The sequence below is a fragment of the Sander vitreus genome, chromosome 13, assembly GCF_031162955.1.
Source record: "Sander vitreus isolate 19-12246 chromosome 13, sanVit1, whole genome shotgun sequence".
Classification (NCBI taxonomy): Eukaryota; Metazoa; Chordata; class Actinopteri; order Perciformes; family Percidae; genus Sander; species Sander vitreus.
Genome location: NC_135867.1, coordinates 24,798,142 through 24,825,671, shown reverse-complemented (window position 1 = coordinate 24,825,671; position 27,530 = coordinate 24,798,142). Strand labels below are relative to the sequence as shown.

Sequence of the window (27,530 nt, the reverse complement as noted above, 5' to 3'; positions counted from 1 at the left end):
GACTCATGAAGCCTTGGTGCACATGTTCAGTGCCAGTGCAACAAATGACACTCTCTTCTGTGGTAAACCAGCTACTGTACATTCAAATTAAAGCAATGCTATGCTATGTGATTGAGTGAATCTCTTCTTTGCATAACCCTCATAAAATAAAATAAATCCCCATTGATGCTAGGCTTACTGGCCTATAGGTAAGGTAGTCACTAAGGTAGCCATCCACAGATACAGTTCATCATAAGGATTCACTGTGCCACATAAAACATGGTTTATAAAATCATGCCAACAATTAATATTGTAATAGCTTAGTATTCTGTACACTGAAAAAGGTATGTATAAAGGCTTTTGGCAGCCCTGCACGTTATTGTAGGCCCGGTTTAATATGCAATTTCATTTTATACAATATATGTAGTAGGGGGTCCCTGCTCCGTCTCTCTAAGTTAAGACCCCTGCTTTAAATAAACCATCGGAGAAGTTGTCTTAGGTGGAACAACTCAGACATCTAAAACGTGACAAAGGAACCTAACTAGACACTGCTTTTTAAGCCAAAAAAGGTTGGGAACCACTGGTTTAATCTTTAACAATTAATCTGAAAAGTAACCAACTGCAGCTGTCAAGGAAATATATTGAAGTAAGAAGTAAACTTCTTTCCTTTGAAATGTAGTGAAGTAGAATATGAAAAAGGCAGAAAATGGAAATACGTAAGTACAAGTACTTCAGAACTCTACTGCAATACTTGAGTTGCTTTCTTCCACTGGTTATGATCGATTTCATAGCAAAAATGTATTAAGTCAGCCTCAAGTCTTAAGTCAAGTCCCAGTTCTATGTAAATGCAGCTTTCTACATCAGCTCTCCAGTCAAGTTTGAAACTACAGAAAAAGTAGCCATGCTGACTCAAAAAAAGAGGCCAGAACCAATTTAACATCCCAATACATTCCCCAATCCGTGTCCTTGACCCTAATTTAATATTATACCCAGTCTGAAACAAATCTGTGCACTTTGTATCAAATAAGGTTAATTCCAAAAAGTTGAACTGATAACACATATCTAGTGGGGCGGGTCAGACAGTCCTTGACATGAGGCTGCTGTTGAGAAATGTTATCACCTAACCATTTGAGACATCAGTGACCCAGAAACTGAACCGATTGGTCGACCGAGACACCCCAGAACCCAACACAGAGACATTTCCTGTCTCTGTGTCCTGTGGTTTTCACCACGGCCACGCCTCTTTAGGAGACTCTTTAGGCATGTCCTGAGTGTATTGATTCCAATTATAACCGAAAGCAAATATTGGACCCATTTTTCACAGGCCAAATACTGAACTGTATATCCTGAACATTCTGACGCTAAAATTAAATGTTCTCAGATGGACAAATCAGGAGAAAATTAACTTTGTTCAAGACCTGTTTCTGTTTCAGGAATAAACTCTGGCAAGATCTGGCAACACAGATAAGCAAATGTCAAGTCAAGTTCTCCACAAAACTCATTTTCATAATGCTAAGTATTGCTTCTGCTGTTTAAATATCTAATCTTAGCAAAAGGAAATATTAATAAAATGTGCAAATATAACTTTTCATCCATCCACATGACGTCCACTACACTTTTAGACCAGGCCACACCCAGCATACGAGAAAGAGAGGTGACAAGGTATAAGACCGCAAACAAACACAGGACTTTCACTATCGTTCGCGTCCCATGAGAAACACTTTTAAAATAGGCGAAGTTTTCAATGACGTCCATGACATCACGTTGGGTCTTCATTTTGGTAGTTTTACGTAACTTATTTTAGGCCAATCCCTGATGTTTTACTAACCACAACTAAGTATTTTTGTTGCCTAAACTTAACTAGTTGGTTTTGTTAACTACATGCGCCTGTTATGGTAAATAGAACGGTCACATGATACGGTCGTTTGTGTTGTTTTAGGAGTCTTTGGAAATCGACCTATAATGTCGTTTAGATGTAAGCAAGGTGCAATTTGCTGGGGGGATGCGTGGGATTTCCCCTTTTCTGGTTTACATATCCCTGCCTCTGCTGAATTATGTTATCCCTGGTGGGGACAAAATGTATCTCGGTGTTTCCTGGGTGAAAGTATTTTGTTTTTACTGCAAAGTGAACTCCCTGGCTTGAAAACGCTGTGTTTTATGTTGACACCACATTGTGCTATGATATTTTTCATTGGATATTGAAGTTGATAAATAAGTGTTTTGGCATGCCTGGCTGAGTGGCACTATATCCATGGTATTGGAAAGGGGATTTAAGTATAGCATGTTTTGTTTTGTTGTGCATGATCAAAAAACATCCCTTGGTGTGAGGATGTGTTGAACTACATTCTCAGCAATCCACCTCTAATATTCTTTATGCTTTCTTTCTGTTATTTCTGGTTGAAATGACTATTTTGCCATTGTTCATTATAGTCCAATTAAGTCATGATGTGATAAATTCAAGTCTAGTTGTAGTCTAGTTAAGTCTTGTCAGTTCTTAAATGTTTTGTTTTCTTAATGTTTTTGTTTGAGTTATACAACACCTCAATTAATCTGGCCTGTTTACCCATGTTGTTTTAGTGTTCCATGTTCTTATATAATTCATGCTGCGTATAGCTGTATCTATCCACAGAGCAGATACCAAATCATCTATAGATATGAATTCATGATCATTGCAAGCTCCCTTTCTGTATTTGTTCATTTAAGGACTTAATATGCAGTCTTTTTTTTGTCCTAATACAACTTCTCATGTGTAGTTGCGCTGTAATTCATTGACTCATTTATGAATTGGGGAAGCGAATCTCCCCCAAGTCAATGCTTTGTTTTTCTTTAAGAAAAAGCCAAGATAAGATATGACTTAGGATTCTGTGAACACAGGGCCGTGATTATTTTGTACCTTGACCACTGTCTTCAAAAATAAGTCGACAATGTTGTTAACCCGACCTGACTCACTCCTCCCCAGGAGGAATCTGGGACCAACCACACATCAACTGTGGAGCAGCTTTTGTCCAAACTCAAAACTTTGACACGTTACGATTGCAGCTCTGCAGCATATAAAATGTTAAGGGGATACTTTGCAATTTCAATCCAGCTCTGTGTCATCTTTGTGTGGGCAGCGTGTGATAAACGACATGTGGCTTCCCTCCGTGGCACTAGTACACGGAGCTTGGCCGTTTCGTGTCATCAGATGGATTTAGGCAGAGCTGGCTGGCTGCTCGGACGGAGAAAAGCCACACCATTCATCTGCACATGCTGCCCACTGCCATGACACAGAGCTAGATATAAATTAGCAAAATATCTCTTTAAGACATTAAAATAATAGGTATGTGCTGATTACGATTAAAGACTGTCAATCTGTAAGATAATCTAGTCGTCTTTTGATACAGACAAAATGTTTGTATTAAGTACATGAATACAGTGCATTTTCTCCATGGATGTCATTGCTGTTTTTTCCTTTATAGGTTGGCCAGTTATTCCCAGTCTAGTCCTTACACACCATTGGTGACTGCGTTTTTATCCTTAAATATAATATAATATTTTTTCCAATTATGTAACTCTTTTGCATCACAGCACTGCAGCAAGATTTTTTTTCTTTCAGTCAGCATTTATTAATCTGTGCAACACACACACACACACACACACACACACACACACACACACACAAATCTCGTCTAGACTGTGTTGAAAGGGTTGGGACATTGTCCAATATGCCAGTTATATGATATTTGGAAATATCATAAGCCTGCCAACTCATACAAGATATTTGCCAAAGTTCACAGAGTCTTGTCCTTTAGGAACATGATCCAAAACCTGGCACGCAATTTTTAATGTGTAATTTAGAACTAAAAAAATGATAAATGAGCCACATGTTCATGTTCATTGAGTAGGTTTGATGTGACCAAAACCCCCAGTTTAGTCCATGCAGACTCATTTCACATCATGTTGGATAGGAATGCACATCTTAGTCAGTGATTAACACACATTTGAGAATTTAAAAATCAATAATAAATTATCTGTTTTTTTCCATATTGTTTCACAAAATCTTTTTTAATAAGGTTGCTAGGCAGATATTAAAGCAATAGTTTCATATTTTGAAAAAATGCACTTATTCGCTTTCTTGCAGATAATTGAAGGAGGCGATCAATACTTCTCTCTATCTGTAGGTTATGAAGCTCACGGCAGGAGATGCTTAGCTTAGCTTTCCATAAAAAACGGAAAACAGCTAGTCTGCTTCTGCTTACCAGCACTTCTAAAGCTCATACATTAGCAAGTTATGTCTTGTTTGTTTAATCCGTGCAAACACTGAAGTGTAAAAAACGACAAGCTTTACAGGGGGTTGTGTGCCAGACTATTTCTTCATCGCAGTAGCAGTAGCAGCGACTTTCCAGAATCTCTGCAGGCTACCTGCTTCTCCCTGTTTTCAGTCTTAATGGAAAGCTCATAGTCTCCTGCCTCCTACTGATTACCTACAGATATGAGAGTGATATTGAGCAAGCAGAACTTTACGCCAACGACTAGTTTTAACAAGTAGTCCAGTGGTTCCCTTCACCCAGGGTCTGTGGTCCGCCAAAGAGTCACAAGATAAATCTGAGGGGCTGTGAGAAAAAAGAAGAACAAACTAAGTTCTATAAGATACATTTGCATAATTTTTGGGCTTTTCTCTATCTAAAAATCTAAAAAATGTTGGGAAGCATTTGTTTAATTGTCAAATTTTTTTTTTTTATAGCTGTGATATAAATGTAGTGCAGTAAAACGTACAAAACATCCCTCTGAAGTAGAGTGGAGAAGACTAAAGTACTAGAAAATAGAAATACTCAAGTGAAGTACAAGTATTTTAAAATTATACTTAAGTACAGTACTTGAGTGAATGTACTTAGTTACTTCCACTCAAATGGGAAACCATTTAATGATGGAGGGCATATTATAGAAACAAAAGTCAGTTGAGTGGTGTATAAAAGATGTTATTATTTTATAGTTTAAAGCATTCAGATAGACACCAAATCCTAAAAATAGTTTTTTGCGAACAGTGTCTCCAAATGTTGTTGCAACCCAAATTCACCCAAATTGACTCTGTTTAAGAAAGTGTCAGGTCTTGCACAAAATCAGAATGCCAGACAGATACCACCACTGGGAGATGGCGGAAAACTTGTGTCATTAGTGTTCCCTCTGAACCATTTCCCACACAGCCCTGAAAAGCGACAGGAGTCTGAATGAACAGCAAGCTCTCAGTAATGGATACATTAGCATTTCTATTCTGGTTGCTTGTCTCTAATAGGGTCGTTGAATCATCCCGTATATATAAACGGATACAACAGTGTGTCTTGTTGCAGAACCATTTATCTTTAATTAACAGGCCAGTTGAGAGCAAAGTCATGTTAACAGAGCTAATCAATTTGTCTTTGACTGCAGCAACAGAGCTTAACAAATAAATATGTATTCAAATCCACTCCATCATCAATCCAGTTTAGACAAAGTTCAGGTGCATGTCCTTGTCCACTCCGTAGTTGCCTTTGTGCTCGTCAAACAGATTGCTGAGTTCATCCATGTACAGCTGGTGGAGGGCATCAAGTTCCTCGACTGTTGGCTTCTCCTTCCTCTCCACCCTAATTGGCCTTCCAACTGCAGGGAGGTGACACGGAGTACAACACACTCACAGTCAGTGTACTTTACATTTTGCAATATGGTCCGGCTGTCTGATTAAAAAAATGCATGCCAACCAGTTGGATCTGTCTAGTCACTCAATAACATTAGATGCTTCTGCCATAATCAATTGCTGGTTGGGAAATTCGTGATAATATAGCTCAGCTTTTGGCCAGTTCTGTTATTAACGTTAAGCCCTTTGACTATGTGACAAGAAATTGAAAGTTACTCTCTCTTTCCCCACTTTCATGTCTTCAGCTGTCCTATAAAAATAAAAGCCTAAAATACCCCAAAAAAATCATCTTTCTACTTCTTCTTCTTCTACTTCCTACTTCCCAGCGGCCCCCTGGCCTGGGCCCAGTTGGCCTGTTCATTAATCCACCCATGTCCACCCTGATAGGTCGTGAGCAAAGCCTACTCACCAACTGTATTGATGGGTCTTCTGTAGGGCATGAGACCAAAGGAGTACTGGAAGATGCCACGTCCATGGAAAAGAGGCAAGGAGATACCCATGATGCTTTGCAGCCGCTCCTGTATCCATCGAAGCCAGGTTCCTCTTTGGTTTTTCACTTGATCAAACACTTCATTTTCTCCAAAGGAGAAGACTGGCACCAGATGAGCACTAAAAAAAGATTTTAATGAAAAAGTTGTTTTATTCATTAACTAATATTGTCCAGTATTTAAAATACTTGTTGTGTTTTCTTTTATATTTGAATTAATATTTTCATATATTTAATTTAGTATTTTCGTTTGTTTGCCAAGTACATTTTCACATAGGAGTAATGTATCCTTATGTATCCATCCTAACTAATTAGGAGCAGTGGGCAGCCATAGTCCAGGGATCAACTCTACTTGTAATGCCAGTGCAAGGTCAAAGGCAGGAGTTACCCAGCATTCATGTCTTTACGGTGGGAAGAAACTGGAGCACCGTGAGGAAACCCACACAAACGTGGGGAGAACATGCAAACTCCACACAGAAATGGAACTCAGCAGTGCCTACTTGGTGTGAGGCAGCAGTGCCAACCACTGAGCCACCGTGCCGCCGTGTACTTGTACTTTTCTTTCTCATTCTAAATCGATCTCATAGCGACGTGCGTGTGCTTTCCCGGGACATTCCATGTGAGGGGCTTGACTAAGCCTCTGTTTCAAGAGGCCAAGTTCAAGCTGCAAGAAACTTAAATGAATAGTAGGACAGAATCCTTTCACAAGCCGTAAGACCTTGGAGAATTAGCTGCATTTAACAGAAAACTTTCCTCATTCCCCCAGGCCTCTCTGCTCTTACCCATGCTCCATCGCCATCTTGATGAAGCCTTTCTTATTAGCCAATAGTACATTGTAGGTCCCAGGGTGGGCATCAAGGGCCTCAGGGGCCCCACCGACTGCTATTACAACAGCGTTGCCGCCTTTTTTGAATAGCGGATAGCTGGCACTCTCTTTGTGCGAAGGAATAAGACCTGCAGTGTTGTAACAGAAAATAAGAAGTGATCAAAATAAGTCCAAAAATACCTTGAAGGCTATTAAATACGGTATATTTTTGCTGGCATAATTAAGTATAAAGAGCAATCTGATCAAGGATGGCTCAAAACGTCTCTGGGCCTCACCTGCACACATGACATAGTCTCTGAAGAACGGGCATCTGAACCAAAGGGGCAGCATGAGCATGTAGCTGGTGAGGCCTGGAAACAGCTGTCTGAAGCCTGTAGCATAGACGCAGAAGTTGGTAAAGGCTCCTGCCACCAGCACGCCATGGGGATGGAAGCCCATGATGTAGTTGTGCTTGGGATCCAGGTCAGCTGTCTTCACCAACTGGGCAAAGAAAAGAAAAGAATCTTGTGAAAATGAAAGCATTAATGTCCATCCACTACTGTATCTGAATATTGATCTATAATCATCATATTTTACTTCAGATCATCTGATTCTTCCTAAAAGAGCTGACAGTGTTGCATTATGTTGGCCCAGCTGGCTGCATATCCCAGTGTCAAAACTCTGAACCCTTTTGCATCCCTCCTGGCTGTTTGCAAACTGTCTGAAAAGATTTAGCAACCATTCTGCTGTAGGACACACTTCCCCTCACTTACCCCACAATATTTTCAGTTTTGGAAAGTAACTCATTACATTTACTCAAGTACTGTATTTAGGTGCAATTTAAGAAACTTGGAAATGTACTTGTGTATTTCCATTTTAAGTTACTTTACTTCTACTCCACTACGTTTCAGAGGGAAATAGTAGAATCTCCCAAACATTGGTACCATCAACTTTACTGTAAAACATACACAATGCTATAGAAGTGTATGCAGAGTGATGTGTTTTGGGTCATCCCTATGTTCCCTCATTTCTATTGCATTTCCACACCATTGAAATTAGGCCCTGTGTTTCCTCAGCCTTATTGTCCATAATTTCTATTACATTTCCACCACATCAAAATTAGACCCTATGTTCCCTCAGCCCACATACGTAACTTGATATGTCCCACTTCAAAGCTTTCTCCCGTTTCCTGGTGGGTGCAGGTGAAAGAGCATCGACCATTCTGTGCACATTATTGACATACTAATAATAAAGCGATTGACGGCGGGGGTAAATAAACTTGGGTTACAGATCCATGGTTACAGAGGAGCCGTCCGTAACGGATGTTCTAACATAAAACGAACGCACCCTCAACGGGGCAGGGATCATTTAATTGGTTAACACTACACCTGGCATTCTATTGGTTGTGGAATTTTGCTAGGTTTGTAGCACTAATTTGAGTGTGAGAGCAAGGTTTTGAGGGAAATTATTACAAAAGCTAAACGTAATATAAGTGAGAAATGCTCTCAAATTGAAAGAATGCGCTCTTGAATAAAGATAGGAATATAACTCCATAAGGGAACATAGGGTTGAGGGAACAGGGCTGTGGGAACATAGGGTTGAGGGAACAGGGCTGTGGGAACATAGGGTTGAGGGAACAGGGCTGAGGGAACATAGGGTTGAGGGAACAGGGCTGTGGGAACATAGGGTTGAGGGAACAGGGCTGAGGGAACATAGGGTTGAGAAAACACAGGGCTGTGGGAACATAGGGTTGAGGGAACAGGGCTGAGGGAACATAGGGTTGAGAAAACACAGGGCTGTGGGAACATAGGGTTGAGGGAACAGGGCTGAGGGAACATAGGGTTGAGGGAACAGGGCTGAGGGAACATAGGGTTGAGGGAACACAGGGCTGAGGGAACATAGGGTTGAGGGAACAGGGCTGAGGGAACACAGGGTTGAGGGAACAGGGCTGAGGGAACATAGGGTTGAGGGAACAGGGCTGAGGGAACATAGGGTTGAGGGAACAGGGCTGAGGGAACATAGGGTTGAGGGAACACAGGGCTGAGGGAACATAGGGTTGAGGGAACAGGGCTGAGGGAACATAGGGTTGAGGGAACACAGGGCTGAGGGAACATAGGGTTGAGGGAACAGGGCTGAGGGAACATAGACATGCTCCCATTACCTTTGACTTGTCAGTGAGGTTCTATTGTTCCTGTACCTTACTGTATTACAGTGACAAATATTTACATCTACAATATTCATCTAAACCAGTGACACTTAGCTTAATTCCAATTAATGTGTTGCACTTGCACAGTTTTGCAAATATTACAAAAGTACTCCACTGATTTAGCATTTCACTTCTATAACATTGTGAGATTTCTGATTGCCAGTTTAAAAATTGATGCATCAGAACCAAATATCATCTTTTTAGTCATGCATTCTTTTTACTTTGTCATCATGTGCCTACATTACCCACAATGCAACTCTGCAACCACAGTCTGGTTGGAGATTTGGGTGTGCGATGCCAGTAGCGACTAATGTAGCCTGGAGCATCAAGCAGGGATGAGGAGAATGCTACAGAAGTCTGGTAAACTCACTTCTTTCTAACTCAACACCCTCAGATTCTTTCATTTTCGGACTTGTAGTCTTCAGACCCAACCGACGCTGACTCAAGTGACATCACTTGAGTAGCCTACATTTATCAGGGGCACGTTTCATTTCAAAACGGTGTGCACCTTGTTGCTACGGTTTCCTGGTTGAACAACATGTTTCCTCTGAAGGGTGTTAAACAGTGCGCAATGTGCTTTGAGATGTGTGTTCTCTCGTTTGGTGGGTGTATCTCTTGTTTATTGGCTGCGTCCCAGGTGATACGCAATCAGCAGATTTACTGTCTGTAAACCAGTGGTCATAAATAAGGCAGATCGCTTGCGCACAAAACAGGGTGTTCAACGCACCCCGTTTCAGTTTAAAAAAACATGTTGCTACGTTTTGTCAGTGCTGAATGTGACCCAGGTTTCACACAGCTTTCTCTGGAGCAACAAAAGACCATTTTTCCACATATGCAGTACTCCCCATCACCTGAGAAGTGGTTGAGTTCCCTTTAAATACTTAATATGTACTTTCTTGATTTGTTTGGACAAGTGTGATAGGAGATACATTTGTTTACTTACAGAGGTGATAAGACTCAGGGGCAGCTCTTTAAATCTATCAAAAAGTCAAAATAAACTCTGCTGGTGTTGACTTGCATATACCCTGAAATAGTACTCCCTTTTGTTCATCCCTGGGTAGGAGGTTCAAAGAGATGCTTAAATGTTTACACTTAACACAGAGGATATTTCCATTTGGCAGGTAAAGGGTTTCTACTGTGGGACAAGCCTCCTGGCATGTAATCAGTCCTTGGAAACTGAGTAATGTTTCTCTGTAGTGTCTGAAATTATGTTTTTGATCACTAACTGCAAAAGATAAGATATCTCACCTGTGGAGCGTTGTTTGTGTGGCTTCACTAGTCCAGAGCGGATATGGAGATAGCGAGAGGAACTAAAGTTCATGTGCTGTCATTTGTTTTGCAGCGAGAATTGTGCTCGCTTGTAAAAAAAAAAAAAAAAGAAAAACAAATCTGCTCTCCTCACTGTTTGTATCTGTGTGTGAGACTAGTATTCCAAGGCCCCACTGTTCTTACAGCAACCTTTTCACAGCCAATATCAGGGAGCCATGCTGTCTTCCCTCAGCGACAAAAGGGCAGCTTCAAAGAAGGGATTTTTCTTTTTTCTTGAACTTTTCTTTTTTTTTTCCCTCATTCTATAATCTAATTAAAAAAAGACAAAGTTCACCCAGCACTGATACAGAAGTAGTGCTTTGGTCAAACATGTAGATACATGCCGATCACCTGTAGGATTTAAAAGATCAAACTATGTGTGTCTTGGACTATGGTAATGGGATTTATAGACATGCATCGTCTCCAACTCTTAAATCTCTGGACTCAGTCTATCACTCCGCCTTGAGATTCATAACCGGTCATGCCTATGGAACACATCAGTGTATTTCATATGAAAGTATTGGGTGGTCTTCTCGTGATACTCACTAATATCTCTTTATCCATGAGGCTCTTATTGGAAAACTGCCTTCGTACCTTCCAGAACCTCTCTGTTACTCAGAGGGACAATAACAGACTCTCTCTGCTCACTGGCTTGTACTTCATGTTCCCCGAGAGCTCGCTCTGAACTTGGAAAAACTGCTACTCAACTCACTTGTGCCTCTTGGACAATTTAGGAATCTGGTTCTAAACCTGCAAACTTCTACTTGTAACTGCTTTGCGTCATTGCATTTTCTTCTGCATCCCTATTATCCTAATTGATTTATCAAATCATTTAAGATTCTGTTTTATTGTCTCTCTATATTTCTTATGATTGTACTTTCTGTGTTGTTGTTGTTGTTCTGTATTTGTCTTTGTAATCTGACTCGATGACATTGAGGATGAGGGTCGCCCCTCCATGATCTCTCTCGATTTATTCTCGAGAAATAAAGGTTGAATGAAACTAAACAGGTTTGTACTGCAGAAGCAAGTCAAAATATTGGACCTTCACAAAGTCTTGTGTCTTTTTGTGTCAACTCTGTTTGTATTGTGGGTACATGCGGCTGGTGGCCCCTTGATCACTAAGTTAATCATCAGCTGGAGTTCCTCTAATGACGACCGAACGCAGCTGTTTATAAACACAAGGACGGTCCACTAGTGACCGATCACAGAGCACTCCCCCTAAAAATATTTGATGAACGACATGATCAGTAATGTTATTATCCCTGCTAAAGGACTTTGGTTTTAGTCAGGCAAAGAATAAGCAAATATGTTTTGGTTTTGGATCTAGAGCTTTTTCTTGTCTTTTTATTTGTGCAATAGAATATAGAAAATAAACCTGCAATAACATAATGCACAGGTGGAATAAAAAAATAAACCTGAGGGCTTGTAAAAGGAACCCACCTAACATTCAAATTCAAGACAGCTTTACATGCTTGCCACCAATTTACAAATGAATATCAATGTTTAAAAAAAAAGAAGAAAAAAAAAAGAATACAAATTCCAGAAAAATGGTACTACAGATAAAAAAAACAAGGAAGAAAAAGAAGTAAAAACAAGTATTAAAGTAACACATATCTGCACTGCGTTCGTACACTGTATCCTTACTACATTGACATAGTGCTGTACTCCATCAAGAGGAGTTTTTTTAAGATTTAGTTTTTTAAATCATAAGTGAGAAGTGACTGCGCAGGGAAGCATAAAAACTAGACCTCAAGTTATGAATTATGAATGCATGCCATCTAAATGTGTTCATTCTGTGGAGCATGCACATCAGCTGGTGAGCTTGTAGTCTGAGCTGATGATGGTGTTATTAGAAATAGTGGGTAAAGACGCACCAGTGAAACTAATCAGGCTCTCCAAAGGACAGTGCTTCTCTTTCCCCTGACATTGACTCCTTGTTTCAGACCTAAAGTGGCATACAGTCAGATGATAGAATACTGGAGAGGACTCACTTTGAACTGGATACATTAGTTCCAGCCAAACCAGGGAGTTTTAGCAGTTCTAAGTCATGGCAATTACTTAAAAAGTACATTGAAATAGTATTATTTTGTCTGATATAGGGGAGACTGGGGATAGTTTTAACACAGGTCGGTTGTAACACGTCCATTTACTCCCATCAGGAACAAGTTTGGAATCACCTGATTCACTCTAAACATGCTCTGTTTAGTCCTTTCTACATGTTTTTTTTTACCTCATTTATTTTTGTGATAATCAACAAACTTAAATCTTGTTTATTGTGTGTCTTTATGAATATCTTTTATACAGGTTGTTTGCTGTCAATTAAGCTAGTTCATGAACAACAGTCTGGGTTAGTTGTAACAAGACAAAATGTTACATCCCACCCCAGGCAAAAAATGTAGTTGTATTTATGTTTTTCCTAAAATGTCAGTCTTGGAAAAGAAAGAAGGGCCGAGGCGTGCCTGTCAACCCATACACACACAAATAGTATTATTAAAAAGTCACTTAAATGTTGAATGAAAGTTTCAATATCAAGTTTTTGTTATAATCCTAATTTCTTAATGTTACATTTCACCCCAGGGTATGGTACAACTAACCCAGACTATGGGGTAAAGTGTAACATTTTCCTCCTCGTGTTTGAGAGTAAACCATGCATTTTCTGTTTGGGTTGCAGAGATAAGAGCTACACCATTTAATAGCAGACAAATGTAACTAGTTGCTATCACATTTTGAACACCACTGTCTTAAAAGAGCACCAAGATACAGACAGAAATGTCAGAATGCTCTGTAATGAGAGACTGAAACAATAACCAACTCCAATAACTGACCTTAGTTGCCATAGAATACAGACCCTGATAAGTGCCTTTATTGACAGCCTTATAAACCATGTAAACAGGGATTTGTATCTGCATGCCATCCCCCTCTATCTCTGTTTAACATGAAGTATATCTAAAAAAAAAAATGATGAACGATTCTGAATCTACTCACCTAAACAGAAAAAGCCACCAAAAATACTGCTTGCCCTCTTTAGCCATCATTGGTCTGCTTCAGAGCCTGAGTTTGACTCTGACATACAGGGGTGGACAGAAAATCATGAACACCCATCTAATGCAATTCAATACAGAAGTTCCACAAAAAGCTTACAATTCTTGATTCTTAATGAAATTGTGTCAGAAAGCTGTTGATTATCCTCTTTTGCCGTTTGCAGTGCTGCATTATATTGTCAGTCGTGCCTACTATATAGTTTAAGGTCAACCATTTCGATGTCTGTATGATCTTTTTTATACTTTTTAAATGGTTTGTATTGTTTTATTTGTATTTAAGACGGAATGATTATTAAGAATTTCACTCAATTTATTGTTCCTGTTATCTTAATATTATCACTTCTGTACCGGTCTTCTCCTGACTTTTATTTTCATATATGGTGCTCACTGCTGGAACTGCCTTATCATACCATGCATTGGCCTTTATTATTATGTACAGTTTTGTTTTTATTGCACATATCTTTTTCCCAATCAAGATGTTATAGTTAGCTATATAGCCATTCTTCCAAATATATATAAAGTACAACAGTAGTAGTACTAGAAGTAATAGTAGCATTACACAATGGCCCTCCCTGAATAAATTAAAGTTATATAATAGTAGCATTAACATTTCTGTATTTAAAGTCCATTACATTTCTGTATCATCTATATTTTTAAATGGTGTCTTCTAATCGCAGACGTTTCCAGTCTTTTAGTGAATTTGTTCTCTCTGCTGTAACATGATATAGACACACAGGATAGGATTAGTTCAAATATTTGAACAGTGGATTAATGAGGATCACTGTGCTATCATTTATGGCTGTAAAAGGCTATGCAAACAGACCATGACGCACTTAATACTTAGAGATACAAATACGTCTGAATATCTCATAGAGTAGGTTGCTTTTCAGATTTTGACCTCAAAGGCAACCTTTTAAAAGCAAATTATAAACTCACTTTGCCTGTTCCCAAAAAAAAAAAAATCAAATCAAATGCTGTTGAGCTTGTTGTGTTTTTGTTGCACTCTGTCTTATCAACGCAGTCCAAAGTGTAAGTGGTGCCTCGAGGCAAGATGGAGACCCATGTAATGTGGCGGATATTATCAACAGGGGTTCTGTTCTCTGTGAATGCTACAAATGAGACATGACACACCCAACATCCAATACTGTTTGGGTTTGATATAAAATGCTGGGCTTTTAATGATCTATAGCAGGGGTCGTCAACATTTTTTAAGCCAAGGACCCCTTAACTGAAAGAGAGACGGAGCAGGGACCCCCTACTACATATGTTGTATAAAATGAAGTTGCCTATTAAACTGGGCCTACAATAACAGGGTAGCCTAAAGCCTTTATTCATACCTTTTTAGTGCATACAATACTAAGCTATTAAAATACTTGTTGGCATGATTTTATAAACCATGTTTTAATGTTAAAAATGCATGTGGAAGGCACAGTGAATCCTTAGGATGAACTGTATCTGTGGGTGACTATCTTAGTGATTTCCTTACCTATAGGCCAGTAAGCCTAGCATCAGTGGTCTTTTTTCACAAATAGGCTGATTATATTTGCTAATAATATGTTGGATTCATGTTGAGACATTTTAATTTTTGAAAAGACAATAATTTGGTGCCCCCCCTGCAGTAACACCCCCCCCCCAGACCCCCTGTTGAAGATCTCTGATCTAACTCTAGTAATGAAATGTCCATCAAATCATACGTATGCACTACTCATGTATGACCACAAGAGGGACACAACGGACTGCGAGAGAGAAGAGTGTCCCGAACAGCCAGGGCCAGTTGAAAATGTTTGTAATGTCACATTATAACTACTTATCTGAAACTGAAGTAAACATGCCAGCTTGTCTCTCCTTGCAGACAAAGTAAGTACGTTTTGAAGAAACCTGTGCAGCAGTGATCTGACCAGTTATCTGTATCGACCCTGGATCAGGGGATGGTGTGTGTGTGTCTGTGTAACCAGTAGTAACCTGCCTCTGGCAGACATTTCATGTTCACATGATTTACATGATTTCTTTTCATTCCTGAGGCTGTGTGGTGGATGCTTTTCATCGTGGAGGTGAATTTACAGTTTACAGACATGGCTGTAAGAAACTGATTATCCATTTGCAGTTACAGCCTTCTGTATTTCAACTATCAATGCCCCTGAGCTCTGACATTTTAATGATGAAATGATATTTCTGGTTTGCAGCGGCTAATAAATCTGTGAAAAAATCACTAGAAGGGCACCGCAAGATTTTATTCCTATTATTCCTTTATAATGCCCATATTTAATGCTGTCTTTTTTTAAACTTCATCCTTGCTATATAGTTTTTATATTACTATGTCTACATTCCTTGCACTACTGGACTTATTTGCACTATCACCATGACACACACTCTCATAGTGCACCTTACCATAGAGCACCTTACGTGCCCTGTCACTGTAGGCGTCTCATGCTTATACATCCCTTAGTACATTCATGTGGATTTTTTTATTTAGTATATTTTCTTTTATTGTCCATATTATTCATGTGGATTTGTCATTTTATCATCCTGTTCATGATGTATGTGTATGTTGTGTGTAATGTCTTTAAGCTACTGGGACCTTGAATTTCAGTAAAGTATCTATCTATCTATCTATCTATCTATCTATCTATCTATCTATCTATCTATCTCTCTCTCTCTATCTATCTATCTGTCTGTCTGTCTGTCTGTCTGTCTGTCTGTCTGTCTATCTATCTATCTATCTATCTCTCTCTCTATCTATCTATTTAAGCAATAGTTAATTTGGGAAATGGACTTATTTGATTCCTTGCCGAGTGTTAGATGAGATCAAGATACAGTTTCACTCTTATGTGTGTCTGTTAAATCTGAAGCTGGAGCAAGGAGATGCTACCTTAGCTTAGCATGAAGACTGGAAACAGTAGGAGACCGCAAGCCTGGCTCTGTCCAAAGCTTGCTAATCAGCATGCTATACCTTGTGTAATCTGTACAAAAACCCCAGTGGAAAAACAACAAGTTGTGTCTTGCAGGGGGGGTGGGGGGGTTATGTGCTGCACTATTTCTTTGCAAAAAACTGTGACTTCCTAACTGCACGGCCAAAACACAGTCCAGCACGTAACTCTCATAATACTTTAACAGAGCCAGGTTAGTTGTTCACACTTGCTTCCAGTCTTTATGCTAAGCTACGTGTCTCCTGGCATGACATTTAACAGACAGATATGGGAGTGGTATCAATCTGCTCATCTAACCATGTGCAAGAAAGAAAATAAATGGTCAAACTATTCCTTCAGTGACAAGCAAAGTATGTTTTTTTTATTTTTTTTTTTTATGAAAATCATCAAACTGGACTGCATCTGGTTGTGCTATCCCTTGATGTCCTTTAGTATAGTATTGTAGGACTCTAAAATGAGTCTAGTATTGACAGTACAATTTCTCTCTATAACACTAGTCAAACACACATAGACACAGCCCTGGAACACAGAGGCCTTAGCCATCAGCTGTTCATTTGCTGCCAAGGACAGAGATAAGGGCCACTGCTGGTATGTAGCTGCAGATCAAAGATTAGATAAACTGGACCGGCAGAGCGAGATGTTCTGATGACCTATTCTTTAAGCTACAGGGGTACAGCCCACCCCAACTTACACGGACTTTGGGGCTGCTTAATGGCGGGGATGTGCATATACAGTAAAATCGCAGGTCTCGTACAACAACTGTCCAAAATAGGACTGGGTATCGCCATTGACTTCCCGAATCCATATGATTCCGATTCACGAGGTCCCGATTCGATTACATTTTCTATTCGATATCAGTTAGGTTAGGGAAATTTCAGTTACAATACCAATTTTGCTTGGATATAAAAAAAGATTGTCAGAGAACTTATGCTGTAAATTGTACAAGTAAGAAGCAACCCTTAAATGTTTTTTTTTAAATAATGCACCAGGTTAATGTTTACTAACTAAGAATGAGGGGGTCAATTCACCACATTCATGGTGAAAAGGCATATATTAAAAGATCGATTTCTGGATTTTATGAATCGATATCACATCACTCAAACAACGATCGATTTCAATTGGAGAATCGATTATTTTAACCAAGCCCTAGAGTGTAAAAGCTGTCTCTCACCTTGACGGGGAAGTAATCCCGCATGTATTCCCAAATTTTGAGGCCACACAAGAAGGGCGACCTGCGGCCTCCACGTAAAGGAGTGTCATAGTCAAAGAACCACCAGACGGAGTACAGCACACTGATCAGCCAGAAGCGAGTGAAGAGCAGGTAAAAGAACAGGAAGACACATATGGGTGCTGAGGAGAGAGGAACATACAGTGCTGTAAACGAGTGCAATACTGTACATATGTGCATTGTGATCTGGCAAAACACACTATAGGAATGGTTATTAAAAAAAAATATGAAGACAAATTAGTATGATCTTAAGTATATTTATTGTCACAATAATCAATAAACTACCAACTATGGCAAGCTGACTACAGGACACACCTCCCACCAACACCAACTGGAATCACTTGTAACACCTGAACACCACCTGCTGGTGATGACTCACTATGTCTTGTATGAAAAGAAATATGATCCACTTTTATGTAATTAATAGTGTTAAATAACATCCAGTTTACAAATAATTTTAAAATGAAAACATGTAGTTGGAACATGACACAGCTGTGGTTCTATGGCAAACAAACAATAGTGGTAGATAGGCTTTACAACATCTGTCTTTCAGGGCTAAACAAATACACGTGGAGATATTCATTTGGATGCCGGCATATGAAATAGAAAGGGGTTAAAACCAAGGGCAACTGGACTTTCAAGACGTTTCGTCTCTCATCTGAGAGACTTCTTCAGTTTGGACTGAACGGTAGGGAAACCCAGCTATTTAACCTCTGTTTGGTCGTTGTCAAAATGATCGCTACCTGTTGGTTCGTTGGTGCTCCTGGCTGTTGTAACAACGTCATTATGGTTGTTGGAGACACCCGTAGCCAAGTCTGAATGACTATTGTCTATTCTCAACTGTTTTGAAAAATCTACAATGTGACATGAGGTCAGTTAAGAGGGCAAACTGCGTGTGCAGTTGTGGACTGCACTCCGCTCAGATCACATCCTGCTTAGCTCCCTCTTCTGTCTATCCAACAGTTCATGTCACTTGTGACAACTGTTCTCTACCTCTCATGTTCACTTATACTTTCCTCACGAGCAGCTAGGCCAACAGGTTACGCGACCTACTGTAAAGAAACTAACTGTAGACTTCAGTACCATCCCATCAGTATCATTCCCAGATGTTTCCAGTGGACACATAAACATGCACACTCACCCAGGCCAATGAAGGAGAAGACCCACTGCACCACCACAGCCGTCTGCAGTCTCCTGTGCAAGGGCGTTTCCAACGGGGCAAAATGAATCTTCATGTTTTCCACGAAAGAAAAGAGACAAACCGAGGCGCTGCAGCTGGTGCAAGAGAGGAGCGAGTGAAGTGGGTCCAAAGTCTGCCCTTCTCACCTCTCCACCATCACCTCCTAGTGACAGTCTTATCTCAGAAACTCCAAATAGATTGATTTCTTAATCCATATCTACATCTGACTTTTGCACCCTGCAAAGGAGGGAGCTGCTAAAACACAGGAGAGCATTCAAACAGGACCAGCAACCACTCAGTGGAAGAAGGGAATGTCAAAGACCTTTTGTATATGTTGCTCTTCCTTAGCATGACTGTGTAATATATTGGTCCATGTATGGTTACAAAGGCAGCCCCATCTGGTTGAGCAATCATGTAATTGCCTCTCAGGGTTCAGATAGTGACAAAGGTCCTTTGCAGAGGTATAACACATTTCTTATCACATGTCATTATGAGTGCTGTGTTAAATACAAACCAAGCCCATGTAATGTATAACATATGGTTATCCAAGTTGTTGATGAAGAAAAAAACAGCAGATAATGGAGGAGCTACCCATGCCTTGCAACCCCCAATCGACACACAAAACTGAGACAGACACTCAGAGGAATGTAAAACCTTACATAGTCTCTCTCTCTTTGTTTCTTTATGTCGATCTTCCGATCTGTTTACCTCATTAGCTTTCATTAGATTGACATTTTGCCATGGCCAATAGGTATGACGGCCAGTCCATTTAGTTTTGCCCTTTGATTGTGTCTTCATAAACTGCCTTAATTACCACTAACATGAATAACACTTTGATCTTGAATACTCAGTCAGTTAATGTTTCACCTGCACACATGGACAAAAAAGTGAATGCAGTTCAATAAAAGGAAATCATCACGCCTTAAAGCGAAAGAGTGATTACTGCTTCTAAAAATGAGCTGTCATCCTTCATTATAAAAACGTCTATCTACATAACGTGCTTGTCTGTCAGATGTCTTAGACCAATGTGAAACAGGCCCTCAGGGTGTGGAATGAGTTGGCATTATTCATGTGTTCTAGGCTATTTGCTGGCACAGTCTGCCCGCATTGTCTCGGTCACAAAGGCAATTTTGTATGATTCAGTAGTTTACAATTACCAGTGTGGACATTTGTATTGAGCTACATTTAACATCATTTAAATTATATTACCTACTTTATAGCTTCCTTCAAAAAAATATCATATACAATATTTGGCTAATTATTAATGAAATGAAGTCCAATAGTAATTGGCAATCTTATCCTCCTTAATATTTTCTTTTTTTAACAGTATCATAATACTTCTTTATTCTTAGTAATAAATAAGAAGAATTGTATATTGCCTCTTAAAAGATATGTATTTTCTTTGTCTTTAGGTTACATCAGGCAAGAACGTTTTTTTTCATTTCTGACCACATTTTCTCATCCGGTTTTATTAAATGTTAACAATAATAAAAACATTGGCAGAAACAGATCAAAGTGATGGCTTGTACCAATACGCAGTGTGCGTAAACATACATACGTCAAGTTTACCGTGTTCACCCGCCTTATATCGGAAGTGAATGTTCACATTTCAAAATAAAGCAGCAGACCTAAGTGTTAGGCTACAGATAAGCGACGTGAAGAGAATTTACCTATAATATAATAGCCTATTCATCTTTTTCGACATGCTTAGTTTTAATTTGTGCGTGTTTTTTTTAATGACACTATTTTAAAAGAGCATCATTACGGCTTTTAAGCTGCAGATTAATCCGGAAGTTCTTTCATATTCTCTCTGACTTGACTTGAATTTTCCTCCTCGGCGGCTCCAGCTCTGTGTCTCTGGGATGCTGAGCAGGCGGGCGGGGCTGTTTTTCGTTGCAGTGCCCTGCCGTGGAGTGATGTAGCAAGTAGCCTACGTACGGGACCGAGCAGGCACAGAGGGAAGCAGAGCAATCAGTACGGTTGTTGTTTGTATCAAATCGTTCAAATCTGTGAAGCCTGTTTCAGACGCCAAATGGATTTACTGAATAACCTAATCTAACGTCAACAGGGTTGGAGCCATCCGTGCTGTCTGATATACGGACATCTTGTTTCTCTCATATCAGTACCGGAGCGTAGAGACATATTTCTCTTCATTTTGGACCCGGTGCTAGTTGTATTGTAGACGGGGCTCTTTACGGCTCACCATGGCGTGGCCCTGTATCAGCAGGGCGTGCTGCATGGCTCGCTTCTGGAACCAGCTGGACAAGGCTGACATTGCGGTGCCTTTGGTCTTCACCAAGTACACGGACGCCTCTGAGATGCAGCACATCCAGCTGCAGCCGCCGCTCCACCCTCCCCAGGCCCGGGTCGCCATAGAAACACAGCCGTCTCGCGCAGAAAGCCGCACCGCGACAGCGGCACGGGCGCCGCGAAGGTGTGTCTCCGAAGAGCGCGTGTGCAGCTCTGTGATGCGCGAGGACTTTAAGCACTGGAACGTGCGACCCGAACCGAGCTGTAAACCCAAGAACGAGTACCACGAACCGGAAACACCGTTCAACAGCAAGACTCAGTACCAGAAGGACTACAAACCCTGGCCCATCCCGAAAAGGAACGACCATCCCTGGATACCTAAACAGCCTCCCCCCACCTCCGCCGGCGATGACCGGGCTCCGGACCGGTCCAGGCACTCCAAACAGTTGGCGGATGCGGACAGCGGTGTGGAGAAGAGCGCTATTGCAGATAAGGTGCAGGAGAAAGACCTCCTGCAGGGGCAGGAGAGGAAAAAGAAGTCCAGTAAACAGGAGGGGCAGAAGAAAGTTGTCCTGAAGGTGGAAGGAGAGGGCAGAGGGAGGGCGGAGGCGGATGCTGTGAACAGGCAGATCAAAGAGGAGATCACAGGCGACAGCTCCTACAAGTGAGTAGGCCTACACTGCCCGGTATATGGGGACTATATGGAGGTCAGAAGCCTCAGGCATCCATGAACGGTCATAGGGGTCAAAATAGTATTATAGGCTTACTGTATAAATCATACTTTTATTCATTCACTTAATCACTAAGACACAAAAGCCTATCTACAAAAGGCACAGCAATTCATCTGTTGCCAGGTAGTCTTGCTTTGCCAGACCATCGTTGTCAGGTAAAAAATATATGGGTGTGGAGGGGGGCTAACATTGTTTTTTACTTAGCCCTCTTCAGAATTAGTAATATTTTCTTTGGACTAAAAGAAAAAGTCCAACACCCTCCCCACAATATTTCAAAGTAAAATAACACTATGAAATGTAATGTTATCATTAATACCCTAAAGGAAAGAAAACATCATTTAAGGTGGGTTTACTCTAATTGAAATCTAAATTTGATAATGAAATAATACTTTTCACGTAGCCACCAATTTGGACAAAAGAAGTGGAATTGGCATTATAATATAATGTATGCATCCTGTAGACCTAATACCTAATGTTGACCTGTCACTGTCACATTATTTGATGCATTTACATTCATTTTTACTTATTAAAATACCTAACCCTCCCCTTTTTCTGAATCCCCTTTGCCTCTAATCATTTTTATACAGTCCCTTATTAATTGAAATATAAACCATAAATAAATGGGGGGCCCTGTCTGGGAGAAAAGCTTTGTTAGTTGTTACATTGAGAGAATGTGAAATGCCTGAGAAGTGCAAACTTTGTCCACAATACAGGACTTAATTGGGGGTTAGTAATTTCTCACTTAATCGAAGGAAAACAGTTGTTCACAAACTAATTAAAAGCTTGTTTTCTTGAAACAAGCAAGTGAGAGCTACACACAGCATGTAAACAATTACAGATCAGTCAACAGATGGTAATTAAATTAAAAGAAAAGGTCAGGGTGGAGTTGACTGTTGATGTTTAGGTCCACTAGGCTAATCTCTGTCCTATTATGCAATGTACCAGAGGCTGATGGGACTGGTGGATGGATGAGCATCAAGTCACGCACCTCACAGTCACTGTATGCACGTCTCTTGAGGATGTGCATTGACGTTATCTGTTGTACAGTATTTATGTTCAGGGAAGGCTGTTGATAGTGAGAGCGTTAGATGGTGTGATATATGAGATCCATATCACACACGTGTTGTTACTGCTGTTGTAATTTGGGGATTCAAGTGGATTTTAACTGGATTGATTTAAGTGGATTCAGAGCTTTCAATGTTTTATTAATTTTCTTACCTCTGCAGAGTCGTACCTCAGCATGTATATTGAATACGCTAACCTGTAAAGCATTTTAGTTAATTCACTGTGTTCTGAAAAAAAGGGTGTAAAAATGGCGCAAATTATTATATGCTGACACAGTGTTGTCACAGAGTGCAGCTTTGGGTTGATACAGAAACCTGGCTGAAGTGGGATTTGGCTGCCAGAAGTGACAGCGCTGTGTGAGATCAGTGAGTGTGTCTTACAGCTGTTTGGTGCCTATTGCCGCCGTGCCTGTACTGTTGAGCAGTCAGCAGGGTACCGCCCTGAGCACTTTCCCCCACGTGGCATTAAATGGCTGCACTAACAAGCAGAAGCCCAGTCAACTCGCTGTCTTACTCTGCCAGCGGAGACTCAAAGCAGGTCAACTGTGGGTTAATGTTATGGATAGTGTGCATACAGTTACTAGGGGTGGTACGGTTCATGAAAAAACATCTGAACCGCTCGGTTCGCTCTTCTCGGTTCGAAGCGTGTGTGTGTCGCACTGTTCGTCTGTCCACTGTTAATGTGCACTAACCTCTTACTGCTGCAGTGCCCACTTTATACACCTATGTTAAAACACTTACTGGAAACGACCATAGACAGTATATACAAATGACAAGGGGGGATGAGCGTGACGAACGCAACACATGGCAGCTGATTGGACGAACGCGTCACGTGGTTCTTGCTGCTCCCGAATTTGAAAACAGACTCTAATGGCGTCTCGTTCTGAATACGATCTCGTATTTTACGAAAATAGTTCACCGAAAAGTGTTTCTGAAAACATTTTAATCCAGAAATAGGCCATACAGTTGCTGAATCAGTCTGTTTTTTGATCGACAAAGGTCAGTTTAAAAGATTTTCGTCAGATTTTGAGAGGCGCAGAGCCGACCGCTCCTCAGGTGTGGAGTGCTGCAGGTCACGTCACATGCAGAAATGTCAAGTGGGAGAGATGAGGAAGGCTGCCCGGAGTTGGAGGATGTGCCAGCGTCGTATATAGTCTGGTGTGTGGGAACATTTTGGATTTCATGTTACCTATGATGACAGCGGAAATAAAACAATAGATAGAACTGCCACTGTGTGCATGTATTGTGCAACATGCATTCAATATGCTAATTTTAGCTATATATCATATGCTGAAGTATATTTCTGGAATGTTAAAGATTAAAAGAAAAAAATAACAAGAACCGTACAGAACCGAAAACCGTGACCCTAAAACCGAACCGTTGATTTTGTGAACCGTACCACCCCTAACAGTTACACAGCATACACGGCACACACACACACACACACACACACACACACACACACACACATACTGTATTCACATTCATGACCCCTCTGCTTGCGTCAGGGTCTTGCATCACCCTGTCAGGGTTCTAATTCACAATACTGAATCATTTATCTACATTGTCCCTGACATAAGAAACCCATTTTTATCTTTAGTTCAATTTCAATTTTAGTACCATTAAGTGCATGGATGGCAGGGAGATGTGTCTCTAACTGGAGTTATAGGTTCTTGAGAATAAAACACATTTTGTCTTGTCAGCATTTAGAGATGTTTGAAGAATGTTAAAGGCAGATTGTAATCTTGAAACAGCTTGAGTTGAAGAGGAGCCAAATGCATACAGGACTGTGTCATCTGCATACAAATTGATATGTTAATCCTATGTTGATAATATTGTTTTTTAGTGTAAATACCGTATTGGTCCGAATAGTCTGAAAACGTGGGGTTGTCTTTAGGGCTTTGACTACGAACTTATTCGAATATAATTTGAATATTTAAAAAAATAATGATATTCAAACGAATATTAGGCATCCCTTTATATTCGAATCTGTTATGGGCATTATTTTTTGTAAATGTGTTTGCTTGTAAACGTTGTTTTCAATTCCTAGGCTTTTTCACGCCTGGTTGTGAATCGCGAGCTCATTAGCGAAGCTATTATTGGTCATCTGTGCTTCTGTAGGCGACGTTAGCGTCCTGGTTAGCGCCTATTTTGTATACCAAAACAATGGCCGCGCCAACGCCTACAACAACCACGCCTGATGAGGAGTTCGAAATCTACACTCCTGACAATTTGAAAAGCAACGTGTGGCGCTACTTTGGGTTCCCAAAGAAAAACAGGGAAAAATCATGAGTAAGGACAAACTCACATACCACTCGACAACCAGCAACTTGAGAGCCCACCTGTCAACACTACATCCCGGCAAGCTGGAAGAGGAGGAGGGGGAGGGATCGGGGGCAAGGCAGGCCAGAATCGACTCCATGCTATCTCCTTCACGAGGCCTTTAATCCAGGGTCTGACTTTTAATTTTAAAAAAAACAGTCGTGACTGTGTTTTTCTTCTGAAAACATTGCCTGCCTATTGACATTGACTGATACACTGCCCTCTGGTGGACAGAACATATACAACTTAAGTTTGATACCAGTATAGGTCTTACTGAAGGCATTTAATGGTCAAAATATTATTAATAAATATTCAAATATATTTGAATATTAATATTAATAAACAAACGAACTTCGAATATGATTTTTGGTCAAAAGTCAAAGCCCTAGTCGTCTTATAATCGGGGTCTAGACTTTCAGCTGTTCAAGTCGCAGAACGTAAGGGACGTCACCTGTTTCAACAGCCAATAGAGAAGTCAGCTATAAACTATAGAAATAAAATAATCCATAATCCATTTTATTTTAATGTTACAAACAGCTGGTCGAAAAAGCTAAGTTTTAGACGGAGCCTCAACAAGCGCCCGAAAGCACGGTAATGTTATATGGTGGAGAGAGATAGAGAGTGACTGAAGAGAGGGAGAGCCCAGTGGCTTTAGTACAAAGCCGTGAATCAGAGAAATAAAACGTGTTTTTGCCGATTCATCACTAGAAGTGTAACTGTAGCAAGCATCTCGCTATCACTAACGTTATCCACATTCATACATAGACGAAACAAATGACAGATCCAGCTACAAAAAGCCTGGAAGTCGGAAGTAGAACGGAAGTACAACGAGGCGTTGTCACGGAGATGATACACCGTCTAAAAATGCAAACAGCCAGAGAAAATCTTAACGCGTTAATCTTGAGAGTGTGTGATTACGTGACTGAAAAACTGAATGATGGGATGCCCATTACCAGAGCAGTCATTCAGCTGAAGGCCTTGGAACTATTGAACGTTAATTTAAATGTGACACTTTTATCTAAGAAAATACTGAAAATATTATTTCATTTAAAAGATGTTAAAAACAACAGCCTGCCTTGTTTTATTCAATGTGTTTTTATTAGAATTATTTTGAAATAAAATTATTTTTCTTTATGAAAACAATATTTGGCTTTTATAAAGTATTTTTCCAACAGGGGGGTTGTCTAATAATCAGGGTTGTCTTATATTCAGACCAATACGGTAGTAAAGGGCCCAGCACAGACCCTTGTGGTACCCCATATTACCCCAAGGGAGGTTATTTTGAGACCATCAGTACAGATCAGTACAGCAAAGACATTCAAACTAAGACAGCGTAGTGTGTTAGGTAAAATGCAACGGTGAACGGTGAAAACAACAGAATATCGGCTGATATATCGTTATCTGATTTGTTAAACTGAAATATAGGTATTGGCCTCAAACCTCCTGTCTCAGTTGGGCTATGGTTGTAGTAATGTTTAAGTGTAATTTTATTTAGTCAGTGCATGCAGTATATAGACACTGTAGCAGGAAGCAACTTTCGGCCTGGATCTCGCTACCAACTCGCTGCATTATGTTTAAAATGTCATTTTTTTGCATGAGAATAATTCATGAGCCTCAGACAGCAGCAGCTAAAGTCTTTGTTAGTGTTTTCCTTTTGCTACCAGCACTGTAAAAGACAAAGGCCATTATTCATCTTGTCAGCATTATTTGTTCAATTACGCGATGCGTTTAAAAAAAAGACATTCAAAGAGCAGATTGCGTAAAGAATTATCAAGAAAATTACAGCGAATGACAAATGAGGGTTTCATCGCCGAAAGTAAGGCAGGTAATGCAGGTTCATTGAGTTCATGAAGGGACAGAGAGCCTGAGGCATTCATTTTAAATTTGTATTTGTGTCACGTATCGCAGCTAGACATTTTCCACAGCAGCACAAGCTCAGGAGCTTCTCCTTTTGATTTTCTTCTCTCATGTTTCTCATTTGGGAACATGGAATCCTCCCTCTCCCAGAGATTCTCCATCAACTGGAAATTAGTTTGTATTTTATGTCACGTATACAGAAGGTACAAAGCACTCGTGATGCCAGACAGTACACTGTAAAGAGGCCAAGGGATTCCGGTGGATTTAAAAATGATCCTCTTAGAGAGCCGCCAAAGCCTCATGTTTGAATTGACAAGCATTACATGCAGAAACACCCATTCTAAAATTTAAAACAAATGACGGATTGTTATCTCAAATTTCCCATTGTGCTTTGATTTTTCTGCTCCCTGAAAATAAAACCAGTGTGGTTAAGTTTATTGTTGCCAAAATGTAATACTAAAATGTCAGCTGATATCCAGTATTTATTTGTTGCAT

The 27,530-nt window shown here is 40.2% G+C and overlaps 2 protein-coding genes across 2 annotated transcripts in view; one reads left to right on the top strand and one right to left on the bottom strand.

Annotated features, from left to right (window-relative positions):
- Positions 1–5,440: 5,440 nt before the first annotated feature.
- Positions 5,441–18,866, bottom strand: mogat2 (monoacylglycerol O-acyltransferase 2). Its single transcript, XM_078266114.1, has 6 exons — positions 18,773–18,866; positions 17,575–17,753; positions 7,218–7,422; positions 6,899–7,070; positions 6,039–6,238; positions 5,441–5,595 (listed from the first exon to the last, which is right to left on the bottom strand). Exons 1-6 carry the CDS (start codon positions 18,864–18,866, stop codon positions 5,441–5,443), a joined length of 1,005 nt encoding a protein of 334 aa, XP_078122240.1.
- A 2,149-nt stretch (positions 18,867–21,015) lies between these two features.
- map6a (microtubule-associated protein 6a) overlaps positions 21,016–27,530 on the top strand; it is a 21,683-nt gene continuing 15,168 nt past the window's right edge. Inside the window, exon 1 of the mRNA XM_078266482.1 lies at positions 21,016–21,725. Within this exon, the coding sequence (XP_078122608.1) occupies positions 21,016–21,725 (710 nt within the window). The remainder of the gene's footprint in view (positions 21,726–27,530) is intronic.